Source organism: Anser brachyrhynchus (assembly GCF_964034855.1).
Source record: "Anser brachyrhynchus genome assembly, chromosome: 1".
NCBI classification, from domain to species: Eukaryota; Metazoa; Chordata; class Aves; order Anseriformes; family Anatidae; genus Anser; species Anser brachyrhynchus.
The window spans coordinates 134,953,177-134,977,638 of record NC_137694.1 but is presented as its reverse complement, the minus strand read 5'-3'; the positions used below and the strand labels follow the sequence as shown (position 1 = coordinate 134,977,638).

The 24,462-nt window shown below is 39.3% G+C and overlaps 1 protein-coding gene across 25 annotated transcripts in view; it reads right to left on the bottom strand.

Annotated features, from left to right (window-relative positions):
- LOC308188283 (uncharacterized protein) overlaps nucleotides 1–24,462 on the bottom strand; it is a 44,743-nt gene that overhangs the window by 16,398 nt on the left and 3,883 nt on the right. For 7 of the 25 annotated variants that reach the window (XR_013945333.1, XR_013945334.1, XR_013945339.1 and 4 more), the window contains exon 3: nucleotides 1,214–1,273. The exons of 3 other annotated variants lie outside the window; for them this stretch is intronic. Coding sequence is in view for 3 of the 22 variants with exons in the window: in XM_080577166.1 (XP_080433292.1) it covers nucleotides 1,214–1,273; nucleotides 9,873–9,949; nucleotides 12,447–12,486 (177 nt within the window). In the remaining 19 variants the exon portion in view is untranslated. Of the gene's footprint in view, nucleotides 1–3; nucleotides 1,274–4,183; nucleotides 4,314–5,418; nucleotides 7,909–9,872; nucleotides 9,950–11,792; nucleotides 11,892–12,446; nucleotides 12,503–24,462 lie in introns of those variants that run through there. 15 more of the 25 variants (XM_080577166.1, XM_080577167.1, XM_080577168.1 and 12 more) reach the window with 12 other exon arrangements.

Sequence of the window (24,462 nt, the reverse complement as noted above, 5' to 3'; positions counted from 1 at the left end):
GAAAAAAAGAAAAGAAAAAAAAAGCAATAAGCACATGCCACTTCTATAACTTAGGGAGAGGAAGGTTAAAAACGCAATTTACAAACAAGTTATTTCAGAGAAGACATATGAGACATATGTTAGCAGCTCCTCAAATTAAGGAACTAGGTAAGATATATTAATTTCAAAGCTTACCTGGAAATATATGTCTTTGCTAATAAACTCTATTTCTTCTAGTCCTAAGGCTGCATCAGCCCTAAAACCACTTAGCCACAAACACATGGTACATGCATTATGTAGAATAGAAACCTTCATAGAAACGTACTTTTCTGATGAGTGTGTATGCACCCAAAAATCTAGATCTTAACCTCCTATTCACACAACTGAGAATGAAGCAGGTTTTGGATGATCAGGATGCAGCCACCTTGTACTGTGTTGTGCCCTGGAGTTCTTCTGGGCCATCCACTCCCACAGCCACATGTATAACATCTACCCCTGTGCTTATGAAGCTCTGTCTTAAGATCAGCTGAAATATTGCCCTACGCTGAAATGTCTCCTTAATACCTTTTTTTGGTTAATTTTTTTTTTTGATCTTCTAGAATATAACATATTATAAGCTATGGCACATCAAGTAACAGATATTGCTCTGATGAATCCTGAGCCACTTATGTTATTTGTACTTGGTATCTTTATATTTATTATGAAACAGTTTCTTTAGAGAAGCTGGCACAATGCTGTCAGTATAGGAAAAGTTGCCACTGGATTCTCATTATGTCATGTAAATACAATGTTTGCATTAATTATCACAAACATCAGTTCCTGTTGCCCTAATAGGTTAAGCAGCTATATGAAGAAATAGTTTTTAAGATAACCTTAAAAAGAAACACCCAACTTTATAAGATTAGCATTTAATTTTAATTCTCAGTAGTTTTCTAGTTTAAAAAAAAATATATATATAAAAACAAAAACAAACAAACAAAAAACTCTGACTTTCTAGATACAAGACATTAGGACATTAGCAGCATTATATATAAACACAGATGGAACAAATGACATGTTGATAGTGTTTGTTGAGAAAGCTGCACAGGACTGTAATAAAGCCATACTGGAGCACGCTATAACTTCTGACAGCACTCATCCCAACATAAGTTATGAGATCATGTATCCAAATTATTAGCTGACAATCTCAAGTTTGCTGTGTACTTCCACCCATGTCTCAGGGTCAAAACGTTACCTCTCTTTCCTTTTCTTGCTGCAGTTCAAAGAACAATTTGCAGGTGTTCAAGTTGCTTTCCTGTGAGAGAGAGGTAAGCTGTTACATTTCTTCTAAGAGAATGGACTTTTCTCTACCTTTGCTTAATATACATGTCAGGCTGTGCTGCCTGTATGCTGTCACAGTGTAAAAAATAAGAAATAGAAGAATGCTTGTATATGAATTGTCATCATGATATTTGCCAAGATAAGACCTAACTGTATACCATTTCTCCCTTACACACTTCTACACTTGTACGAACATCACACAGGCATTTTTGATTTGATCAACTTGTTCTGAAGAATCTGATTTTGTTTAAATTTCTTCTTCTGTGTAATAGTACTTACTTTCACTTTCTAACATTTTAATAAGAATCAAGACAGATGCTTACTTTCACTGAACAAAATCTGAAGCAGTGTTGTGGAGATGTATATGTCCCTACTTAATTTAACTTGTTATAAAAGGAGAGGATCATACTCTTGCCACACTGCCCAAGCTGCAGAAGGCAAAGGCAAGGACTGGGGAATTAAGAACTGCCCACTATAGGAGAAGATCAAGTTCAGGACCATCTAAGGAACCTGAAAGTGCACATATCCATGGGACCTGATGAGAGGCATCTGCAAGTCCTGAGGAAGCTGGTGGATGAAGTTGCTAAGCCTCTATCCAGCATATTTGAGAAATCCAGTTTGCAGCGACCAGAAGACGGGAAAGATAAAATCCATTTTTAAAAAGGAATAAAAGGAAGATCTGGGAAACTACAGACCAGGCCAGTCTGTCTCACCGCTGTGCCCAGCAAGATCATGGAGCAGATCCTCCCAGAAACTGTGTTAAGGCACAAAAAAAAAAAAAAAAAGGAGGTGATTGGTGATGGCCAATTGGCTTCACTAAGTGTAAACCATGCCTGGCAAATCTGCTGGCCACTTACAATGGGACTACAGCATTGGTGGATAAGGGAAGAGCAATTGATGTCATCAACCTGGACTTATGCAAAGCATTTGACACTGTCCCACATGACAGAGTTGTCTCTAAATTGGAGAGGTGTGGATTTGTCAGATGGGCCATAATAAGGAATTGGCTGGGTGGTCACACTCAAAGAGTAGTGGTCAACTGCTCAATGTCCATGTGGAGACCAGTAAAGAGTGGTGTTACCCAGGGGTCAGTATCGGGACTGGCACTAATTAACACCTTTGTCAGCAATAAGAACAATGGGATTGAATGCGTGCTCAACAACTTTGCCAAAGACACCAAGCAGTGTGATGCCACTGACACTCTGGAGGGAACGGATGCCATCCAGAGGGACCTGGACAGGCTAGAGAGGTCAGCCTGTGTAAGCTTCAGGAAGTGCAATGAGGCCAAAGTCCTGCACCGCGGTCAGGGCAATCCCAAGCACAAATATAGGCTGGGCACAGAACAGATTGATAGCAGCCACACAGAGAAGGACTTGGGGTTTTGGTGGATAAGAAACTCAACGTGAGCTGGCAATGTGTGCTTGCAGCTCACAAAGCCAGCTGTATCCTGAGCTGCATCAAAAGAAGCATGGGCAGCAGGGTGAGGGAGGTGATTCTCCCCCTCTGCTCTGCTCTCGTGAGACACCACCTGGAGCACTGCATTCAGCTCTGGGGCCCCCAGCACAAGAAGAAAATGGACCTATTAGAATGAGTCCACAGGGGGGCCATGAGGATGATCAAAGGGCTGGAGCACCTCTCCTATGAAGACAGGCTGAGGGAGTTGGGGTTGTTCAGTCTAGGGAAGAGAAGGCCCCGGGGAGACCTTACAGCGGCCTTCCAGTACCTAAAGAGAGCCTACAGCAGGGGAGGGACTCTTTGTCAGGGAGTGGACAAGGGAGAATGCTTTAAACTAAAAGAGGGTAGATTTAGATTAGATATAAGGAAGAAATTATTTACTCAGAGGGTGGTGAGGCCCTGGCACAGGCTGCCCAGAGAAGCTGTGGATGCCCCATTCCCAGAGGTGTTCAAGGCCAGGCTGGATGGGGCTTTGGGCAGCCTGGTCTGGAGGGAGGTGTCCCTGCCCACGGCAGGGGGGCTGGAATTAGATGATCTTTAAGATCCCTTCCAAACCAAACTCTTCTGTGATTCTATGTACTAAGGCAGCACTTTCCTTTGATAACATCAATGGGTACTGCAGGATAAAATAATAAACTTGGACATGTCTTTATAAAAAGAGAGAAAATAATTTCACTGTAAAATATAAACTGAGAGCTCTCAGCTTGCAGATAATTTTGACATCTGAAGCTGGAAATGTTGCATTAATAAAGCTATCCTCAGGTGTAGTCACTCCCTAATTTCCTCCCTTTTCAGTGCAGCATATTGGAGTTGGTTTATACTGCTGAATGTGCCAGCAAATCAAAGCTGATGTACAGCAGAGCAGACATCTCTGCCCCACCCATCCAAGTGGAAAAATGAGCAGCAGAGTCCCAGAAAAGGGTTAGCCCCTGAATTTTGCACCCGCTTTTATGAGCCACCAAGCACCCAGAGCAAGCCTGCACTGCCAGGACAGGTTCCTCCAACACAAAGGAGCAAAGCAAGGATACTGCCAAAACAGCGGCAGTGCATAGCTAACACCAGCACAAACAGCAGCCCCAGCCCCCCTACAGCACTAAGCAAAGGTCTGTAAACCCTGTTCTATGCTGTGACTAATTACTGTAGAAACAGCACTATGGTTATGCAACCATATTGCTTTCTGAGGCCCAGCAAGGACTCTACATGATGCTGCTTTGTTTGATTGGTCTATCTGAGTATGTCAGCTTCAAAAGAGATCTTTTCACACTGTACTCAGCTGGAGGCTACAGACACCTCCCAGGAGATGTGATGGAAATATTTTAATGACGACTGTATTCTATTAAAAGAATCCTTGCAGTAAGTAAAACAGAACTGTTTTTGCAATGGATATGCAGACATTTACAGAGATAATTGTATTACACAGAATCAATACCTTTAGCTACAGTAAAGGGTCTCAGCATAGTCTCCGAGCAGCCTCGGTAGAACAGTCCATACAAAAAGACAATCAAAATTTAATAACAAAATCTACAGCTGATACTGAGCCAAACTGTTCTCATCTGGAGCTAGACAAGAAAAAGAAAGAAAATATCTCAGGATATGAAGGGTACTGAGGGGAGACTACTTTAGATATTCTAAGCATAAATCAACTCAATAACTAAATTAAGATGTACATGGTGTGCAACTTCAGCTCCCTCAAAATGCCACCTTTTTTTTTAAAAAGGCCTTCCAGCAAAAACAATCCCAAAATAAAAATACATAAATCCACTCCAGTCTGGACTGCCTGCAGGGAAGTGAGAGAATGAGAGGAATAAAATATCCCAACAAGATGTATTTATGACATCTGGAGCAGGCTCAATACAATGAGCTTCAGACCGAAGGCTGAATCACCATTTGCTGAGCTACCCCCAGCTAGCAGAGATGGAAGATGGAACATAGCAAACCATTCACCTAGTATTTACACATCAAAAATGGTCTAGATCTTTTTAACCAAATTATGTTTTAGTACAGTGTTGTACAGTGAGCTAAAAAATTGAATAAAAAACTTTGATAGGTCCTTAATTTTGTCCAAGAGCTCTTGCATTAAGTAACAAAGTCTTTTGTATCCTCTTTACTTACCATTATTACCATTGAAATAAATCAGGTAGTGCTGCAGTTTCAAAAGTTACTAAATGCCAGAAATTTGGCTGCCAGGACAGAATAACATTTATTGATGTGTTTGGTTGTAGGTTTTTATCCTGGGGGAAGAGGACAAAGATAGCACTCTGCTGCACTTCAGAACAGTTTGAATATTTTTTACTAGCCTTAAAAATAAAATCATGACCTGCTTTCAGTGTTGACAAAATTAAAGATGTTACAGAAAGGGTAAACATTCCATGCAAATATAGGTTGAGTCATTTTGACTTATGGAATTGCTTGCACATAAATGAAAATAATCTCATGAATCTTAACACTGTCTCTAGGTTAAAAAGCAGCAGAAATCCTATAAATTAGATTTATCAATATTAAATATAGAATTAATCTTAAATTCTAAACATGATTATACTTTGACCACCCCTGGTAAAGAAATTTGATCTCCTCTTTAAACAAAGAGAAGACTTTTGCTCTTTTTTTCATATGGTTCCTCTACAATCCTTTACAGCATCTGGATTGGAAAAAAAAATAAAAATCACCAAGTGATTTTGCTGTTGCAATTAAGCTGACAGTGGAAAGCAAAAAGCATAAGAATACCTGGCTTTCCATTGAGCCATTACTTAAGTAAACAATTTGATATAAATTGTTTCCTTAAATTTGCAGACGCTTGCCTAGCATTTGGATTTGCTAGTACCTTGTCCCTTCAATGCATATCTCTGTTTTTATCATGCCTAGTTTTTAAAGTTCTTATTCTGCCACAAGCATTGCAATCAAAACATCTAGAGTAATAATGCTGTTTAAGCACAGGAGCTGGTTTTGTATAGTCTGTCAACCTCCCATTTAGAGAGAATATCTGTAGAGAGGAGGGGACAGTCAAAAAACCACTTGCTGCTTTCTTTAAGAAAATAATAAAGATGAAGATGTGTAAAAATGTCAGACTTTCATGTTAGTGCATTTATACTCATTCATCATGCTTGGAAATGTAAATGTCTGAGTGCAATGCTATCTCCACTGAAGTCAGAAGAGCAGGAATTTGTTTTCTGACAAGAATCCAGATATACATACAGGATTACATCATACATCTAAGAAATGGTCTGACTGCAAGTTATAAAGAATGTTCTAAAGGCACCTTGGTTTGCAATAGGTTCAGGGAAGGTACTGTGTTTCCTATTACAACCTAGTCCCATGAAAACAGAGAAAGAGGAATTACGTTTATAACTAACATGCAGTATCCTCATTAATGTTTAATTAACCAGCCCTTTGAAAAAGGGGAAAAAAATAAAAACAAGCATGACCTTCTTATTCCTATATATTGCACTCTCTTTTCTGAAAAGTTGTTTTCACAGAAGCCAACATCAGCATGCTTGCAGCCATAGCTACCAACCCATGGAGCTCACGTTTTCCTTACTTGTCTCGTTCAGGTGTATGCCCAGTTTCAAATCTATGCAGCGCTTATTCTTTTTGTGGCAACACGTAATAAAGCCTAGGAGGTCCTCCCAAATTCCTTCTTCCTGAGAGTTGAAGTGATGAGTGGGAATGTGGGGACTTTGTGGGGAATGTGGGAATGTGGGGAAAGTGGGAACTTACCCCCACACTAATTGTGGGCCAGAGGACAATGGGCCACCACAAGGGCTTCCTGCAGTCAGGAGCCCAACCTGACTGGCCCGAGCCCTCCAGGCAAAACCCTTCTGTGTTAGCCAGCAGACTGTGACAGTGGTAGCAGGAGCTCTGGTGAAAGGATTCCAGGAAAATGCTAATCCATGCAAGAGGAAATATTTTCAGGGGTGTATATCTCAGGCATGAAGCAGGTCTCAAACATATTACAATGTCAAGTCAAGGAGAACTTTAAAGGCCATTCTAGCTCTCATGCAGGACATTGCTCCCAGTAGCTGCTGATGAAGAGAGACCTTTGTACCTGTGGTGTCCGATCTCTGTTGCCATGATGAGATTTGGTGAAAAATTCCATGTATCAATATTTAAATTAACTCTTCAAGTTTCTTCCGATCATAGTGTTGCAATGCATTGTCTCATCTAGGCAGTTCAGCTGCCTCGCAGAAAGAACTGTGGATACATACAGTCTTTTTTATGAGAAATTTTCACTGAAAAATAATCAATTATTAAAGCAATGTCTCTCTCACGTTTCTCTTTGTGGTTTTCATCCCATTTTGTGCAGCCAGAGTTCAGGGCAGGCAGCTTCAGATAATCAAACACTAGATAAAGAATTCCGTTTCATATAGTATAATGTCCCCACTAACACAATCCTAAGTCTGTGCATGGAGAAGTATAGTCTTTGGTGCTAGCACATGTTCTAGTTGTGAGCTACCGAAATCAGAGACATAGTTGTTAAAGGAAGGCATAATCCTGTTCAGCTAGGGCTGTGTATGGCATTGATTTTGCTTTCACACAAGCTAAAGCTCACCCCATCCATTTTCTTCTTGTTCTTTTCTTCCTGCGCTAGATGGCACTGTGATGTATATTATCAGAGACAAGCAGCTTTTGATGTAATGTAAAAATAACACAGATTTCTGAAGAAAACCTAAAATGACAGTGGCAAAAAATGCTTGCAAATGTTCTGGAGTTCTCAGTGATGCACTGTAAAAAGCATGTCTCATTTCCAGTCCATGAATTTTGTGTCCTCTCTACCTCATTGTTGTTTTGAGATGACTGTGTTAGGGAGGAGGGCTGCTTTCTGAAAACAATGCAGAATTTTATTTTCATAGCTGTCAGTTCACTAAACATTGAGAATGTGAACATGCTTGCAGGTATTCTGCAGAAAACATTAATTACTCTGCTTCAACTTCTGGTAATTTTGTTGCTTCTAGGAAGAAGTAAAGATTATATCTAGAATTTCACTCCCTCTTCCCTTCCCACCCCATCTCTGGCACTGTAATGTTTCAGGTCAGGAAGATGAGCTTTGAAACACTTGCAAATATCAAAAATACTGCTTGAGTTTCAGTTCTTATGAAACCAGTTAATCTTGCACTATTTAGGAGAGGTTTTTTGAAATAACTGTTCTCCCCACCACACCTAAAAGAATAAATAAATAAATAAAATCACACAGCAGAGGATATTAGTTGGTACGCAGCTTTTTCAGTGTTTTTGCAATGACAGCTTTGGGTTGGTGGCTGACATTAAAATGAAAGAAAAATGTTTTCCAGCACAACCCGTTCAAGAGCCAAGGCTGTGACAAAGTTTTTTAACAGTACAGTGATTACAAATGAGAATTGACTTTTAGAGACTTTTTAAAAGAAGCCTGAAGCAATATAGATGCACAATGTCATATCAGATAGTAGCACCGCTTTTTTAACTGGAAAATAAACTTATATGAAGATGTCAGCTCAATAATTGTTTTACATTAACTAAATGCAATGATATCAGCATCTCCAGAATCTGTAAGACTGATTTCCTTTATGTTGCTATGATACCATATTATTACTTGATATGCTTTATAATCAACTAACATAAGAATAATGGTCAAGAGTAAAAATGAATAATTCAAATCAAGAAAAAGCTCTCATTCTAAACACTGTTTATCACACAGTTTCCCTCTGATAAGTGACCCTGTGAAACTGATATCCGTAGGTTTCATGTTTACTGTCTTTCAATTGCTCCAGTATCAAATATGGTTACTTTCCAAGCTGTTTGCTCATTCTAACTGCTATTTTTGCAAACTCATCTTTGGTCCAAACTGATTTCCTGTCTCTCTTAAATTAGGGAACATAAGATGTAAAAGATCATTGTCACAATGGGACCAGTATAGCCCATTGTCAAGCTGGTGAGGTTAAATAGGTTCACGGGAAGCAAATAGGTAAATTATTCTCCCAGGAATGGGGAAAGCACAATAAGCTCTACTTGTTCATCAAAAGTAAAAATAGAGACAGCTGACATTTTTTCACTAACATTTGCAGAACTCAGCTCAACATTCTTTGTTCAGTGCATTGGGTGATCTTCCATCACTGAAGCTCAGGGATCCTACAAAAATCAGCAAAATAACCAAGGGACCCTGAGCGGACGCAGCTCCGAGGGGAGGCAGGGCAGGGTGCCGGGCAGCCTAATGAGTCAACTTCTTCCACGGAGCCATGGCCAAAACAGCCACAGACCCTTGGGATGCATTCAGCTGTTTAATGAAGTTTATCTACGTTTAAAAAAAATCAGTGGTCTGGGGACATGTGGTCAGCAACATAACATTTGCTGCTGATCAGAAATGAAGCCACCAACAAATTTGCAGTTCACAGGAAATCTCGAACAGTTTAACTTGATCAGATGATTTAGAATTAAATCAAATTTTGAAAAGTAATTTGTTATAAGTTAGAAATCCTGCTTCTCTGCAGTGAAGACACCTCTTGCCATTACCACAAGAAAGCACAAATTAATATGCTAGCAAATCATCAGGGTTGGAAAGGGTCACCTTTAAAATTACTTGACCCAGTAAAAGCAGGCTCAAGTTCATGCTGCTTAAGACAAAAGCACAGAAATATCTGAAGGGTAGATGGAATAAAAGTTATAACTCTCTGCTCTGCATTTAAATAGTCTTTCTTATTCCATGCTTCATAGCCTTATCTCTCTGACTCTGGTAATTACCTCTTTATCCATTTACCACCTCAAGAATAGGCATCATTTGATATGCACGTGAGATACTCTTAGGAGGTGTGCCACTGCACACTACACTGTGGCACAACACAACAATACAGAGTTTTAGCAAAACAAAGCAACAACTGATATTCCACTATATTCTGCACATATATATTCCACATAGCAAATATGCATGTGAATGATTATTTTGTTAACCAACCCGTGCATACCATATTCTTTGTTAGTTTAAAAGTGTCCTATATAAAAACTTAGGTGTATATATACCATAATATTTGTGTATTAATATCTTGTAGATTATGCATTTTTATGCAGTTAATTCACCTCTGGGCATGCTTTGCATGCTAACACAAATTAAAGATGACTGATGTTGTTTTATGATATGCAAATTGATGTCTCACCTGATTCGTCAGAGCCTTATCATTTCTCAGAAACAGTGGGACCCGAGGACCACAAACAACTATCTGGTTGCCTTTTCCTGTGAAGAAACAGTCTGTTTTTGTGGCACCATACAGTATCATGAAGGGATAGAATAATTTGCTATAAAGAACATGTTTGGCTACCAAAATCAGTGCTACCTCTAACGAAAACATCAGCCCAGGCTGATCAGCTGTATCTGATTTGTACTAGCATACAAAGTATGCACATGGGTGAATTTATGAGAAAAAATCAGTCTTGCAGTGTAAGCTACCTTCACTCAGAGCATAGCACAAATTGCTTACTTCAATGTCTAAGTAAAATTTCCACTACTGTGTGGCAGGATAATAAGGATTGATGCAGCAAGTTTGAAACCTATTATACGGAAAACAAGAGGAGCTCTATCAGTGTAAACTGTCATTCACAAACAGCACAGGTATTTCTTCCCTTGAGAAAAAGGGATTTAATATTGCCTCTGCCAAACTCATATATTAAAATACCTGAGGACGGCAAAATGCCCTGGATCCATAGTATCGAAGGCATATAGCTAAGAGATTCCTGAAACTGTTGTATGGATTTGCTGCCATGGAATGGCTGCTGGCCGTTTCCAAGAATTCGAGGAACTTGTTTAGGTGTATAATTCCCTTGTTGAGAATCTTGACGTTACTCTGTGTTTCCTTCACATATCTGTAAAACTCAGCCACCACATCCAGGATGCATTTCTACAGGTTCAAGCAGACTTCACATAGTTCTTAGTCTACTGTGGACCTCAATTTAGTGGGGCTTCACCTGAAGCATGTTTGGTGTGATTTGCTTTATGAGAAAATGAAGCTGGGGACAACTACTTGATCCTGAAGAGTCACACACCGTAGTAACATATGATTTAAGTAGTGCATGAACTTGTTCTGGTTTCAAAGCCATAGCTTGCACTAATGAAATTTGAATTTGTGGCTTTCAAAACACGTTCAAACACACTGTGTCAACATTAGCTGCCATTCCCAATGACAATTATGACAAGCAACTAAATTCTCCTGGTGGACAAATTTGAATTTAGCATTTTAACAGCAAAGGCCCAAGAACAGAGTTCATATGAGTAGCCATGCCATGTGTGTTGCTAGTTCCTTGGACTGAAAAGAAATAAAAAGAAATGAATAAACTCTAATCTAATTTGTTCCACTAATCTCTCCATCTGAGTTTGGAATTTATGGGGGAGCAGTCAGGTTTTAATGGCCAGACAGCATGTCCTGTTAGGTAGAGCAGAGCAATGCTTACAATATTTTTAACTTTGTTTTGTATGAAAATATGACATGCCTTCAGAATTACTTAATAAAAATCTCAACTTTTTCAAAAGCAGTGTGGATATAGCTACAGCCATATTATATATGAATACAGACTTTAGCTGCAGCTACGTATGGGGGGAGTGCTAGTGCTGTACTAATACTGAGCTAAGAATGACATCCAGGAAGAAAACATACTTTAACACCTACAGACCATAAAGTGCGAGTGTTGTGTGCATACAAGCATAAATTATGTGCACAAACCTTTTGCAGTTCTGTGAGAGTAATGCAAGCCTTAGCTAGCATAACAGAAATAAGCTGAATGGCACTTTCAGCATCCTGACCTACTCTCTCATGGATGAGTCCCAAACAATGAGTTTGACTGCGACCTAGCCATCAGCTGAGGCAACAAGAAATTCGGGCAGAACACCTCTCTGTTCATTAACCTCTTAATTAAATCAATCAGTGCAACTCCAAAATTATTTTTGCTGTCTTGATTGATATTGAAACTTCTTCATGCACATTGAGAAGGACAAATGCAGACAGAATTAGTTCATAAACAGTTGCTCAGAAGAATTTGAGATTCATTAAATTTGGTTTACTAATATTTATATATTATCATAATACCTAGTGGCCAAGCAGTATCGGGTCCTCTTTGTGCTGCATACTGTGCACATACTCAGAGAGAGTGTCCTGCCCTGAATTGTAGCCAACTATTACGACAAGCTGTGGATGTACAGAACACAAGAAGAAAGATCACTGTAAAGATGGTAAGCACCAAGTTCATTCTACAGTATTACTTTCACAGGCATTTAACTAAAGGGACAAGGAAGTTAAAAAGCCTGAAGAGAGATCATAAAGCAAAGAGTGGGGCATAAAAATAATTTAGGGCAGCCAATTCTCAATTACTTTAAAAAAAAAAATCAAGGAAACTTGGAGTGAAGGGCATAGACACTATCTTTGCTCTGGCTTAAAATACTTCTGTAGGTCCTGTGAATGGTACTTCAGCTCATGTAGTTTTCCCCATCACCACCAGCACTGTAAGATCTACGTGACTGACCTGAGGTCAAGCAACATTTGTTCTCTGCCTCCCAGCTCTGGACCAGCAGCTTGAAAGGAAGCGCAATGGAAGACTGCTATGGATGGACCCCACTTCAACCCAATTTTCCCTCCTTTCCCTGAGACCAATATAATTTCCTCTGCAGCTGCTTTATTCTCTTTCTTATCCATTTAACTCTCTCCTTTAAGTATTCATTTCCCAAGGCTCTTCCAGTTTAGTACCTTGGAGTCCAGATTTACTTCCAGACCCTTCCAGATTCATTTGTTTATCTTATGACCTGAATAAGGAAAAAAAAAAATCCTTTCAGCCAGAGGAAGACATACTTATCAGCTTCTCTTCTATGTACAAATGGTGTTGCTCGTTCTGCTGGACAAGGTTAATCTTGCTTTAAAGGTTAACCTATGGACACAGCTCAGCTGCAGCAGTATTTTCAGTCCATAAACATAGGACTGGTATATCTGTTTTATTATCCACCTGATGTTCCACTCTTTTGGGGGTCTTCTAGAAGTATCAGGTACCTGGCCTCGCTGGACTCACACTCCCATTTAGGCTAGGTCACTAGCTTTTAATAGCTCAGAATAATTTTGGGTCATTAACTTCTTCACTTGTTTCAGAAGTGCCAGAGAGTTCTGGCAGCAGCAGAGTTTCTCCTGGCTGTATGAAATCTCCCTAGTGAGTGCAAGTGCAGAAAAAAGAAGGTAATGCTTCTACAGGAGAAAATTTTTCTACTTGAGGAGCCTAACCGTATGAGCAAGGGTCAGCATGGGGATGTCACAAGCCAGATTATTAGCATCAAAGAGGATTACTGGACTGTCAAAGTATGATCTTAAGTTAAACCTTACCCTGACCTTGTCAAGGTCCCAGACATGGGACATCTTTGTCCCCATACAAGATCCCATATTTCTAATGGTTTTCCCTGTCATTTTATGTTTGTTTGTTTTGGAGAGCAACTGCATCATTTTCAGGCCTGAAACTAATGCACAGCATCTAATCAGCTGGGCAGAAATGAAGCTGTTCCTTTGAAGCTGTTCCTTGTGTCTTGCTAAATGTATACTGCTGAAAATTAGCAATTTCTCAGGAATAATCTTGCAGAAAAATTCAGCTCTGGTATTGCTGTGTTGTAAGTGAAGGGAGCACATACCAGAGAATTCATTGCTTTATCCACGCTGTTAAACATTCACAGTTGAAAAGAGACATAAATAATGTAAAAATTGACTCTCCTGTGGGAACATTTCTTGACTCATTGAAGTATCTATCACACCTGCCTTCCTTTCCTTCCTTTTTCTGCAAGAGTTTTAAATTAGAGTCCACTGCTGAAAATATTTCTGCAAGTTCTTTGTGAAATCAATAGCTGTTTCTGGAGGATGTTTTCAAAGTCTCAAATGCAAAATATAGTCAGGAACCTTGTGCAGTACCACACTCAATAATCACTCAATAATGATAGTAAATCAGTAATTTTTTTAAATTAATCCTACCAATACGTAAAATGTAAATATACCAACTGGACCAGGAAGCTTATATTACTTGTGCTCACCACACACAGATTCTTTTAAACTAGAAACAAACTACAAACAAAACCTAATTGGAAAGAAGTATTCAATAATGGAAAGCAATGTTAGCATTTTAGGAAAGGTACCAAATAAGTTTTTTGCTGAAACAAAGGATTTCCTCAAAAACAACAAAATGTCACAGGCTCCCATCAGCTCAGTCATCATCATTATGATTTCTGTAACACACATCCAAATAGCTTCTGTAGTGGGTTTCTAATTGTGGTAGATTTATCCTGTGAGAAATCCACCTGGACTTTTAAAAGTAGTACTTCCAAAGATAGATGGAAAGAAAAAAAGACCCAAAAAAAAAGACAAAAAAAAAAAAAGACTGCTAAATAAGAAAACAGATGTGTATGTGGAAGGTGTCAATATGAAGGAATGGCTATATGAAGGCAGGTAAGAAAGTAGGTGAAAGCATCACAGCACTTAAAAGGTTGTCTCTGTCACTACTGCAAAGCCAAGGTTACAAAGGAACGAGCATTTGTTTCTATCCTGTCAGTAACTGCAAGAGTTAAAAAGCATAATACATTATGTCTGGCTATGGTGAGAACCCTCCGGCCCAGAAAAAATCTCTCTCCAGATGCACTGGGTTGTCTCTCTCAGCTGGTGACACAGGCAGTCACCATTCACTCAATGCAGTTTCGTATTTGGGAAGATGCAGCCCTGTTCTTGCCTTGCAACAAGCAAGTTACAGCACACAAAGAAGCTCTCCTATTTGAGTGTTTTGATTTTTTTCTCTTTTTAACATTTCTCAAGTTCTGCAAAAATAACAAGTGAAAATGAAAGAGTGGGAGGTCACAGACTAACCAGTACTGCAATGTTTGATGTGTGTATGGACCTAATTGTGTTAGACATAATTTATTTGTGCTTATAACTTTTTTTTTTTTTATATAAAATGGAGCAGCACCAAGATGAGAGAGAAAGCACCTCTCAGAATGCCAATTTAGTACCCTGACACAGAATCTGAAGCAGGAAGACTACAGGGTTAAGTCATGTTTTCCCATGATCAATGTCAGTGTCCTTTCTAATAAAGGACTGATAATTCTGAAGTTAAATGTTATTCATGTTTTTATTTTCTGTGTTTTCAGAGAAATGTTCTGATGTTCTGTCCATGTTGAAACCGATATATATATGCGTCCTCTACATAAGGATTGTAATAGAGATAAATTAATGTGTTCTGAAATTAATTTTAATTTTGAAAAAAAAAAAAGTTATATCTGAGCTACTTGTCTCAATATCAGCTACAGAGAATACACAGAAATGGGCACCACTAGGTATTTGTCATTAGACACTTAAACTGCAACAATGATCTAAAATAGATCAGATAATCTGCACCTTTCTCTCCATGACCTACAAAAAGAAGAGAGATTAGGCATTTAAAACATGCCTGTAAATAGAAAGAGATGCCTACTACCCCGATTCTCTATTGAATCTGTCTTTCCTAAGTAAAACAGTTATTTCCTCTGTCGTACAATTTCTCTCTGTTGTCTAGATAAATAATATGCATTTTTGGACCAGAATTATGCTTATTCTTGCCACCTAACAAAATGGGATACAGTTTTCCAGGCAGTACTGTAATTAAATCGTACATGTGCTATCAAATAAATAAATTTAAATGTGAAGCATCAACTGCAGTATGGAACACAGTTGTTTCATTAGGTAATAGGCAGTTCCATAGGAAATCTTACTTACAAAAAGTTTTAATGAGACAGCTGCTGTTCCCCTACATTTACATTTTTGATTTTTGTATCTTTAACGCAGTGTTTTCAAACTTTTGCTTGGAGCACTCTTGGAGAGATGATTAGAAAATATGCATTCGAATAGATCCAACTGTTATATATATATGTATTATATAAAATTCTCCAAGAATATTCTTACTTGTATCACTACGCTAACGACCTGAAAATCTTTTTTAATTTCTCCTGTTTCTTTTTTTCTTTCTTCTGGCACTTCTCTCTCTTCTTCTCCCTCTTGTATGTAGGATCTTTATATTTCTTGTCAATAACTCTTCTTTGTCCTTTTTCTTGAGCATTTCCTTCCCAAATTGTCCCTGAAAACTTAGACTACCACCTTCCTGTCATGAAGTCACCAGCAAAGCTTGTGTGGTGACTTCAGTGGACATAACTTCCCTCACTGATTTCCATATCTGCTTCCCCCTCATAGCAGCAAAAGAGGAAGGTGATAGCTATAATAATATGAGCTTTTATAATGCAGTTGATGTCAGGTAAGTTCTCCAGACAAGAAAGCTCAGTCTTGCAGTAAAAAAAAAATGCCCAGTTTTTCTCTGACAGCTGTGTGACATAAGCTTTCTAAGCTTCCACTATAAGATAAAGGAAAATTTCCAAAAAACAATCTTGGAATTCAAATTAACAGGTACAGATACACTGGAAAAGTTCACATTTTTAACAAGATGTAAAACAGATCCTTATTCCATATATAGAGAAGTATTAAGGCACGTATTATGCCCATAGGGTAAACTCAAAACTCTGATTAGATAAAATACCTCTCACTAAGCCAGCCAACCACTGCCTTGCTTCTGGCAAAATCTTTGTTTTGAAAAAAAAATCATATAAGATATCCTCGTATGCAGTGAACTTGTGTGGATTCACTAAGGCTAGTGCCTGAACTGCTGAATTCCATGTGGAATAAGGAAAACGTGTCAGCCCTGTCTGCCTGTAGGGCCATGGAGAGGAATCTGTCCATGGAAATAAGGTAATTTCTTAGCAATGTGGTTTAAACATTCTTCTCTTCTCCCTATATTATAAATGATATTGTTAAGCACTACAAGATGAAAATCAGAAACAGTTCAGACATTGCTTTTGGCTTTTCTGACTTGCTGTTATCTTCCAAATCCATGCAAATTACTAAAACAAAAAACAGTATTCAAGATGCTCTTGACTTATTCATAAGAGATAAGAGACAGGATATACATAAGCTCTCTTAGTTTCTGAAGGAACTAGAGATCCTCAGGAAGGAATTTTCCCAAAAGGTTTTAAGTCTTTGTCATTTTTTGTTGGACTTCTAGTGAAGGTCATATTTGAAAGTAACTGTTAATTTATCTGAGAGCATAAAGTGAACTGTACTCTCTAAGTTTTTCTATTACAGTGTCCCCGATAAAATATTCCGAACATGAAATCTTCCGCCAGAATCTGAATGAGTGTGAAGTGACCTAGCTCTTCTAGAATTTGTGGAGCTTTGCCTCAGCAAAGCAAGTCCTACACAGTTATAGGAGGAAAAAAAATAAATAGTAGAATAGAAAGTTCTGTGTTCTTTTTTGGGGTGATCCTCAGAATCAACTTGGAATTGAACTTGAGGATGTTCATCTCCAAGAATGTTTCCAGCTGTAGGTCATGACCATTTGGAGAAGGATAAATATTAGCAATCATCATCCAGGCTAAGGTTCTCCCCAAGACAGAGTGTTATTTACTATATAAGTAAACTTTTCCAGTAAGTTTGAGACTGGTAGCTCAAACTCTGATTTAGGATACATAGGCTTTTATATTTAAGTATTGAGGTATTATATTTAGGTTTTCTTACAACAGCAGCAAATCAAAATGGTAGAGGTAAAGTTTAACAGCATACCTTTGGAAGTCCTCCCAGCTGTTAGCAACATTTATTCCACAAAAGACCATTCTTTCCAGTATTTCCTGTATAGGAGATAATTCCCCACAGCCTTTCCTCTGTCCCTCCCCCAGTCCAGGAAAAGCTCCTAGCGGGTTTCTTACATCACAAAAGAGCCCAGAAAAGAGCTGTCATCAAGAAAAATATGTATTATAACTCTTCGAACAATAATTTATATTACCTATGTAAACTATGTATGTCTTGTAAAATAATTTAATAATGGCACTTTTTAAACCCTAGATTTTTCTCACCTAGAATATGCATGGAGAGAGATACAGATAGGTGTGCATATATTTGTGTGTTCAAAATGGGCCCAAGGAAAATAATGTTAAAAAATTATTAGATTGAGAGTACAGTGCTACAGTGATAATATCTGTGATTTTTTTTTCCCGTTTACTTCAAAATTTTACCATCTTACAGAGCAGAAGTCAAAAGAAGAGAATCTACAGGGTTCCTACTGTAACGTACTAGTTTTCTAACCCTCAGATAAGGGAAATGGGTAATTAAACTTAACTGAAATCTTTCAGTTGTTTAGCGCTGGGGGCAGTTCTACATGGTCGCTGTAACTTCAAGGAGAATTCTATTCTTGTTAAATAATTTTATAGAATTACTTAATCATTTTCTAGTCAATTGAGTCTCTGATATAGGATTTTGTTGATTGTACCACTTACATTCCACAGAATCATGGGATAACTCAGGAAGAAAGGGACCTACTTAGGTCTCCAACCCAACACATGCCCAAAACAGTGCCAGCTCTTGGGTCAGAACAGGTTGCTAAGGGCCTGATCTGGCTGGGGCTTAAAACCCTCCAAGGATGTAGACAGCACAGCCTCTAGGGAACACCTGGCTCCACTGCCTCACTGTCCTCATGGGGAAACAGTCTCTTACTCTAGTAAGAGAGTCAGTGTCTTCAGTCTCTACTTAGCCTGAACCTCTCTTTTATATATATATATATAAAAGAAGTGGACTCAGGTGTCTGAACATACAGGATGGTCAACCTGGTAAGGAGAGCTTTAAGCAAGACCTAAATCAAAATATTCTAAGTAATTAATCTGAGGTGGCATGCACATATTCCCTAGTTTTCCTAGCTTTTGATACACATGGGGCTCATTTTACCTATGTACACCATTCCAAAGTTATATGTTCAGACTCAGCCAATCTGTATTACATATAAAGCCCATAGTGATGGGCTTTAATGATTTAAAGGCAAAAATGTCTCAGGAAAGAACTCTTGGACAGTTGTTATGTGATATCTGCTAAATGGTGGTAACAGTGAGAGAGAAAAAAAAATTGTATATCAGAAAATATTAGAAAAGAACTCGAGAATTAAACAGATGTCATTCTGCTACTGCCTATATAACTTAAGCACCTTCATTGTCATTCATGTACTTAATATATGCAGTTCTGGTCATTTAATCTGAAAACCTTCCACTAGGGAGAAAAGCAACAAAGGAACAAAACATCTTCAGTAAAAGGAAAGGATTGCTTGGAAAACAGATATAAGGCAACACAGAATTAATCTACAAAATCAGGATGACATAGAGAAAGTGAATGTAAATGGTCATTCACTGTTTCTTAAAAAACAAGAAACTGGCTTGAAATGACAACTTGAAATTAAAAAGAATTGTTTTGTTCTGTTTTTCATCCAGTGCATGTAAGTAGTAGAACTCATCAATACAGCAGAGAACAAAAATATAAAAATATAAATTAGTTCCAAAAATATCAAAGACAAAATTACAGAGGAGACATTTAACAGGAATATGAAATACTTCACTGAAATATTAAATGCTGACTTAGGAAACAATTAAACTACCAATTATTGGAATACGGTAGATTATGCTAGGGAAAGGATCACTCTGTACTTGTCATCTTTCCCTTAAAAATCTTTATTAACTATTACTAGAGCCAAGACAAGCTGCATGAACTGATCTGAGCATGTTCTTATATTCTTTCTGCATATTATTCCAGCATATCTATTTATTGATAAAACTGCAGGTCAAAATATACTTAAATAGAAAAATGTCAGACTTTTTTCACCTTTTCCCTCCCCTAAACTTCTCTTAAAACTTTTCTTCATTTTTCCTCCGAACTCTACAATGGTGTCAACAAAACTGAAGAAACCCATAACGAGGAAGTAGGGAACGACACATTATGGTGGTTTTACTCACGTGGGCATCTGAGCTCCACCACAACCTCTGCCTCACTCCCCCTCCTCAAGGGGAAAGGGGAGAAAAGACAATGCAAAGGGCTCAAGGGTTGAGATAAGGGCAGGAAGATCACTCAACAATTATCATGATGGGCAAAACAGTCTCAGACTTTGGAGATTAGTAAAGTTTGTTGCCTATTACTAGCAAGCTAGAGAAGTGAGAAACAAAGAAAAGAAACTAAAAACACGTACCCCTGTTAGCGTAGCAACCACATAACCACCAAGTGATTATATGAAGGTGCTTTATTCAGCGCTGGAAGCCGGGGCAGGTGCCCAAATCTGGCTTCAAGTCCCGTTACTTCCCAGCCGTTATTTATACATACAATATTGCGTCAGGTATACATATTCATTACAGGTTGCAACATCAGCCTCGCTTTTCATTCTAATTAGCTCCCCTCCCCTTTGCACATGCGTGGCGCACTCTGGTGGTCGTCCAGGTGGTCGTCCAGATGAAGTAAGGAGTCTTCCTCTCCGCTGAACTCTTTCACCTTTCTCACTCAACGCATGCTCCCTCCGTTCCTTGGTTCTGCTTCAACTCATTTCATCATCTCCAGGCCCTTATCCAAGGTCAGGTTGTACCTATTCCCTCCCAGGGTTCCCCTTCAACGATTCCTTTAAATGTTCAGTGTACTCCCTAGGTTTCCAGTATACATAGATTACTTGATAATGTAAGTACATTTAATAATATTTAATTATACCGTATGATCCATCACCTGAGAAACATTAATAGAACATCCATTCGATTCTCCCCAACACTAACATTTCCCCCCTTTGAAAATACTTCACTCATACCAAGAGCAAGTATTTTCATTACTATTAGGTTGAATCAGGTTAGTAGAGGTTAGTGAGTATAACTTGATATAGAGATTAGTAAGTATAATCTTAACGCATCTTCGTTAGTCTACTATCTTATTGATTCCTCTATGCCTGCTTGTTAACGCTAGTACTATAGGATGGGGGTGGAGTAAGTGGGATAGGGTGTTCTGGGTGATTCCCAGTAACCTACTAACCTCCTTAACCACATTGGCAATGAAATGTGGTCCCCTGTCTGAAGAAATACCCAATGGTACACCAAATCTAGGGATTATTTCCTGTAGTAACCATTTTACCGTTTCCTTTGCTTGGTTGGTGCGACAGGGAAGGGCCTCCGGCCATCCTGAAAAAGTATCAACCCCTACCAATAGGTATTTATAACCTCTTGCTTTAGGCAGTTCCACGAAATCTATTTGCCAGTAATCTCCAGGCTCTATTCCAGCTCTAATTCTCCCCATCTCAGCATGTTTCCTTGCTACCGGGTTATTCTTTAAGCAAAGCTCACATTTTGACATTACTGACTTTGCCATTGTTAACATGTGTACCGAGATGACACCTCGTTTCAAATAGGTCACCATTGCTCCTGCACCCCAGTGACATTCATTATGTTTTATTTGTAAGATTTCTCGCATTACTATAGGAGGCACTATAAGTTGTCCTGTCGCAGTCACATACCAGCCGTCAGGATTCTTCTGGGCCTTCATCAAATTTGCAAGTCTCTCATCTTCTGCTGAATACTTTGGGTTTTTAGGTAATTTAAAACAAGAGAGGCCTACCTTCGATGGAATTAGAGCCATTGCTTTCCATACTTCACGCGCAACCTTCCGGGCCGTCAAATCTGCCAGTCTGTTACCTTCTGCAATCTCTGACGCCCCTCCTTGATGGGCTTTACAATGCATTATGGCCACCTGTTGGGGTTTCTGTACAGCTGTTATTAATTTCAATATTTCTTCCTGATATTTTATATTAGTCCCTTGTGAGGATAGCATTCCCCTTTCTTTCCATAATGCCCCATGTACGTGGACTACCCCGAATGCATATTTTGAATCTGTCCAAATATTCACATTCTTACCCTCGCTTAGTTCCAGGGCCCGCGTCAGGGCGACTATTTCTGCTCGTTGGGCTGAAGTCCCCGGAGGTAGGGAATTTGCCTCGATCACTACCTTTGATGTAGTTACTGCGTATCCTGCATAACGAGTCCCATTTTCCACGAGGCTGCTTCCATCTGTGAAAAGTTCCCAATCTGGTCTCTCCAGAGGCTGATCTTTTAAGTCTGTTCTGCTGGCATAGGTATGTTCGATGATCTCCACGCAATCATGACTGAGGTCTCCCTCCTCCGCAGTTGTTCCTAGAAACACTGCTGGGTTCAATAGGTTAGTAGTTCTTAAGATTACATCATCTTGCTCAGTTAGTATAGCTTGATATTTCATCATTCGGCTGGGCGATAGCCAATGGCCCCCCTTTTGCTCCAATACCGTAGTCACCATATGTGGCACGAACACTTCAATTCGTTTCCCTAATGTGAGCTTCCTGGCTTCCTGTATTAAAAGGACTGTGGCTGCCACGGCCCTTAAACACGAGGGCCATCCGGCGCTTACCGCATCCAATTGTTTAGAAAAATACCCCACAGGTCTTTTCCAGCTCCCAAGTCGCTGGGTCAGTACTCCTAATGCCAATCGTTGTCTCTCATGCACAAACAGCTGAAAGTCCTTTGATAAGTCCGGCAAGCCCAAGGCAGGCGCCTTTATCAGGGCTTCTTTTAATTTCTTAAAGGCCTCTTGTTGTGGCTTTCCCCAGGTAAATGTACAGGCCTTTTGGGTTTCATAGAGGGGCTTTGCTATGAGTCCATAGTCCATTACCCACAGTCTGCACCACCCGGCCATACCTAGGAAAGCCCGTAGTTCGTGCAGATTTCGCGGCTCGGGGATTTCACAAATAGCTTGTATTCGGTTAACTCCCAATTTTCTTTGTCCTTGAGAAATTTCACATCCCAAATAAATTACTGTTGTGCACGCGATTTGTGCCTTTTGTTTAGAAACCTTGTACCCATTTAGTCCCAATTGATTCAAAATATCAATAGTTACCTGAATACATTCCGACTCTCCTTCGGTAGCTATTAATATATCGTCCGCATATTGTAGCAGCAAGTATCGGTCCTTTGGTACCTGGATCTGTTCTTGGTTAATCCAGTCTTCTATTTCTTTAGCTAGTTGACTGCCGAAGAGGGTCGGGCTATTCTTGAATCCTTGAGGCAACCTTGTCCAGGTTAGTTGCATCTTTCGTCCGTTCCGTGGATTTTCCCATTCAAAAGCAAAAAGCTTTCTACTTTCCTTGTCAATGGGTATGCAGAAGAAGGCGTCTTTTAAATCAATTACCGTAAACCACTTATATTTCTCTTTTACAGATGTTAACAATGTATAAGGATTAGCCACCACTGGGTGAATATCTTTTGTTATTTCGTTTATTGCCCTAAGGTCCTGCACTAGCCTGTATTCCCCATTAGGTTTCTTTACCGGGAAAATTGGGGTATTATATTCAGATTTGCATTCCTCCAGAATGTGGTAGCTAAGAAATTTATCTATAATCTTTACTATCCCTAGCCTAGCTTCTAGCTTCAACGGGTACTGTTTAATCCGTACCGGTCGGGCCCCTTCCTTAAGTTCAATTTTTACTGGCTGGGCTAGTTTTGATTTTCCAGGCACGTCTGTTTCCCAGACAGCAGGCATTACTGCATTTTCTACCTCTTTTGGTATATGAGGAACAGCCTTCTCTTTAATCATTAATATTTGTCCCACTTTTGATTCCGGGATTTTCATAATCAATTCTCCATCTTCAAACATTATGGTAGCGTTTAGTTTAGTTAGCAAATCCCGTCCCAAAAGAGGAATAGGGCACTCAGGTACATATAAAAATTCATGCGTAATTTCTTTGCCTCCAAACCGTAAATCAAGGGGTTGTAAGAACGGCCGTATTTCCTCCTTCCCGGTGACACCTACAATAGTAGTCTTCTTTTCCCCTATTTTACCACTTAATCTATTGAGCACTGAATATGTGGCCCCTGTATCAATTAGAAATTTTACTTCCTTATTTCCTATTTGAATTTTTACCAAGGGCTCTTTAGTTTCTACTACCGGATCTCCTAGTCAGCTGCTATACTCCCCCAGAACCATCGCCCTAGCTGCCTCTTGGTTTCGGAACAAATTTCCCCCACCAATAGTTAGCTGTCCACGGAGAGGGCACTCGTTTTTCCAATGACCCTCCTCCTTACAATGGGCACATTGGTTAAAACCCAGCCGGTTTCCCCCTGAGCTCGGGTAGCCTCTCCTTGTTCCTCTACCTCGACCGTTAATATTTCCTCTTCCCCTATCCCTTAGATGTTCTCTCCCTTGAATTACTGCTAATAAATTCTGTTGTTGCCTTTTTGTTGTTTCCTTTTCTCTGTTATTATACACTTTCCAGGCTATTTCCAACAGCCTATCCAAATTTCTCAAATCTGCACCTTCTAACTTTTGCAATTTCTTCCTAATATCCTCTTGGGCTTGTCCCAAGAAAATGAGTGCTAATTGAGCTTTAGCTTGCTCAGTCTCTACGTCTAAATCTGTATATTTCTTAGCAGTTTCTTTCAATCTCTCTAAGAAGGCGGAAGGTGATTCCGCTTTTTCTTGCCTGACATTATATAATTTTGACCAATTTATGGTCCGGGGCATGGCATTCTGTACCCCGATTTGTACCCAATCTTGATATCTTTTCAGCCTCCTTATTCCATCCCCTGTGTTATAATCCCATTGGGGATCCTCGGTGGGGAAGTTTTGATCTAGGTTTCCAAGCACTAATCCATTACGTATATCTTCTCGGGCTCTCTCTCTGGCTGCCCGTAATACCATGTCTTTTTCTGTTGAATCCATCAAAGTATCCAGGATCACCTGGAGATCATCCCAATCGGGATTTTGGGTTTTAATTATCATTTTCATTATCCTAGCTACTTTATCTGGGTTTTCCCTGTAGGTGCCGGCTGCTTGCTTCCATATCATTAAATCCCCAGCTGAA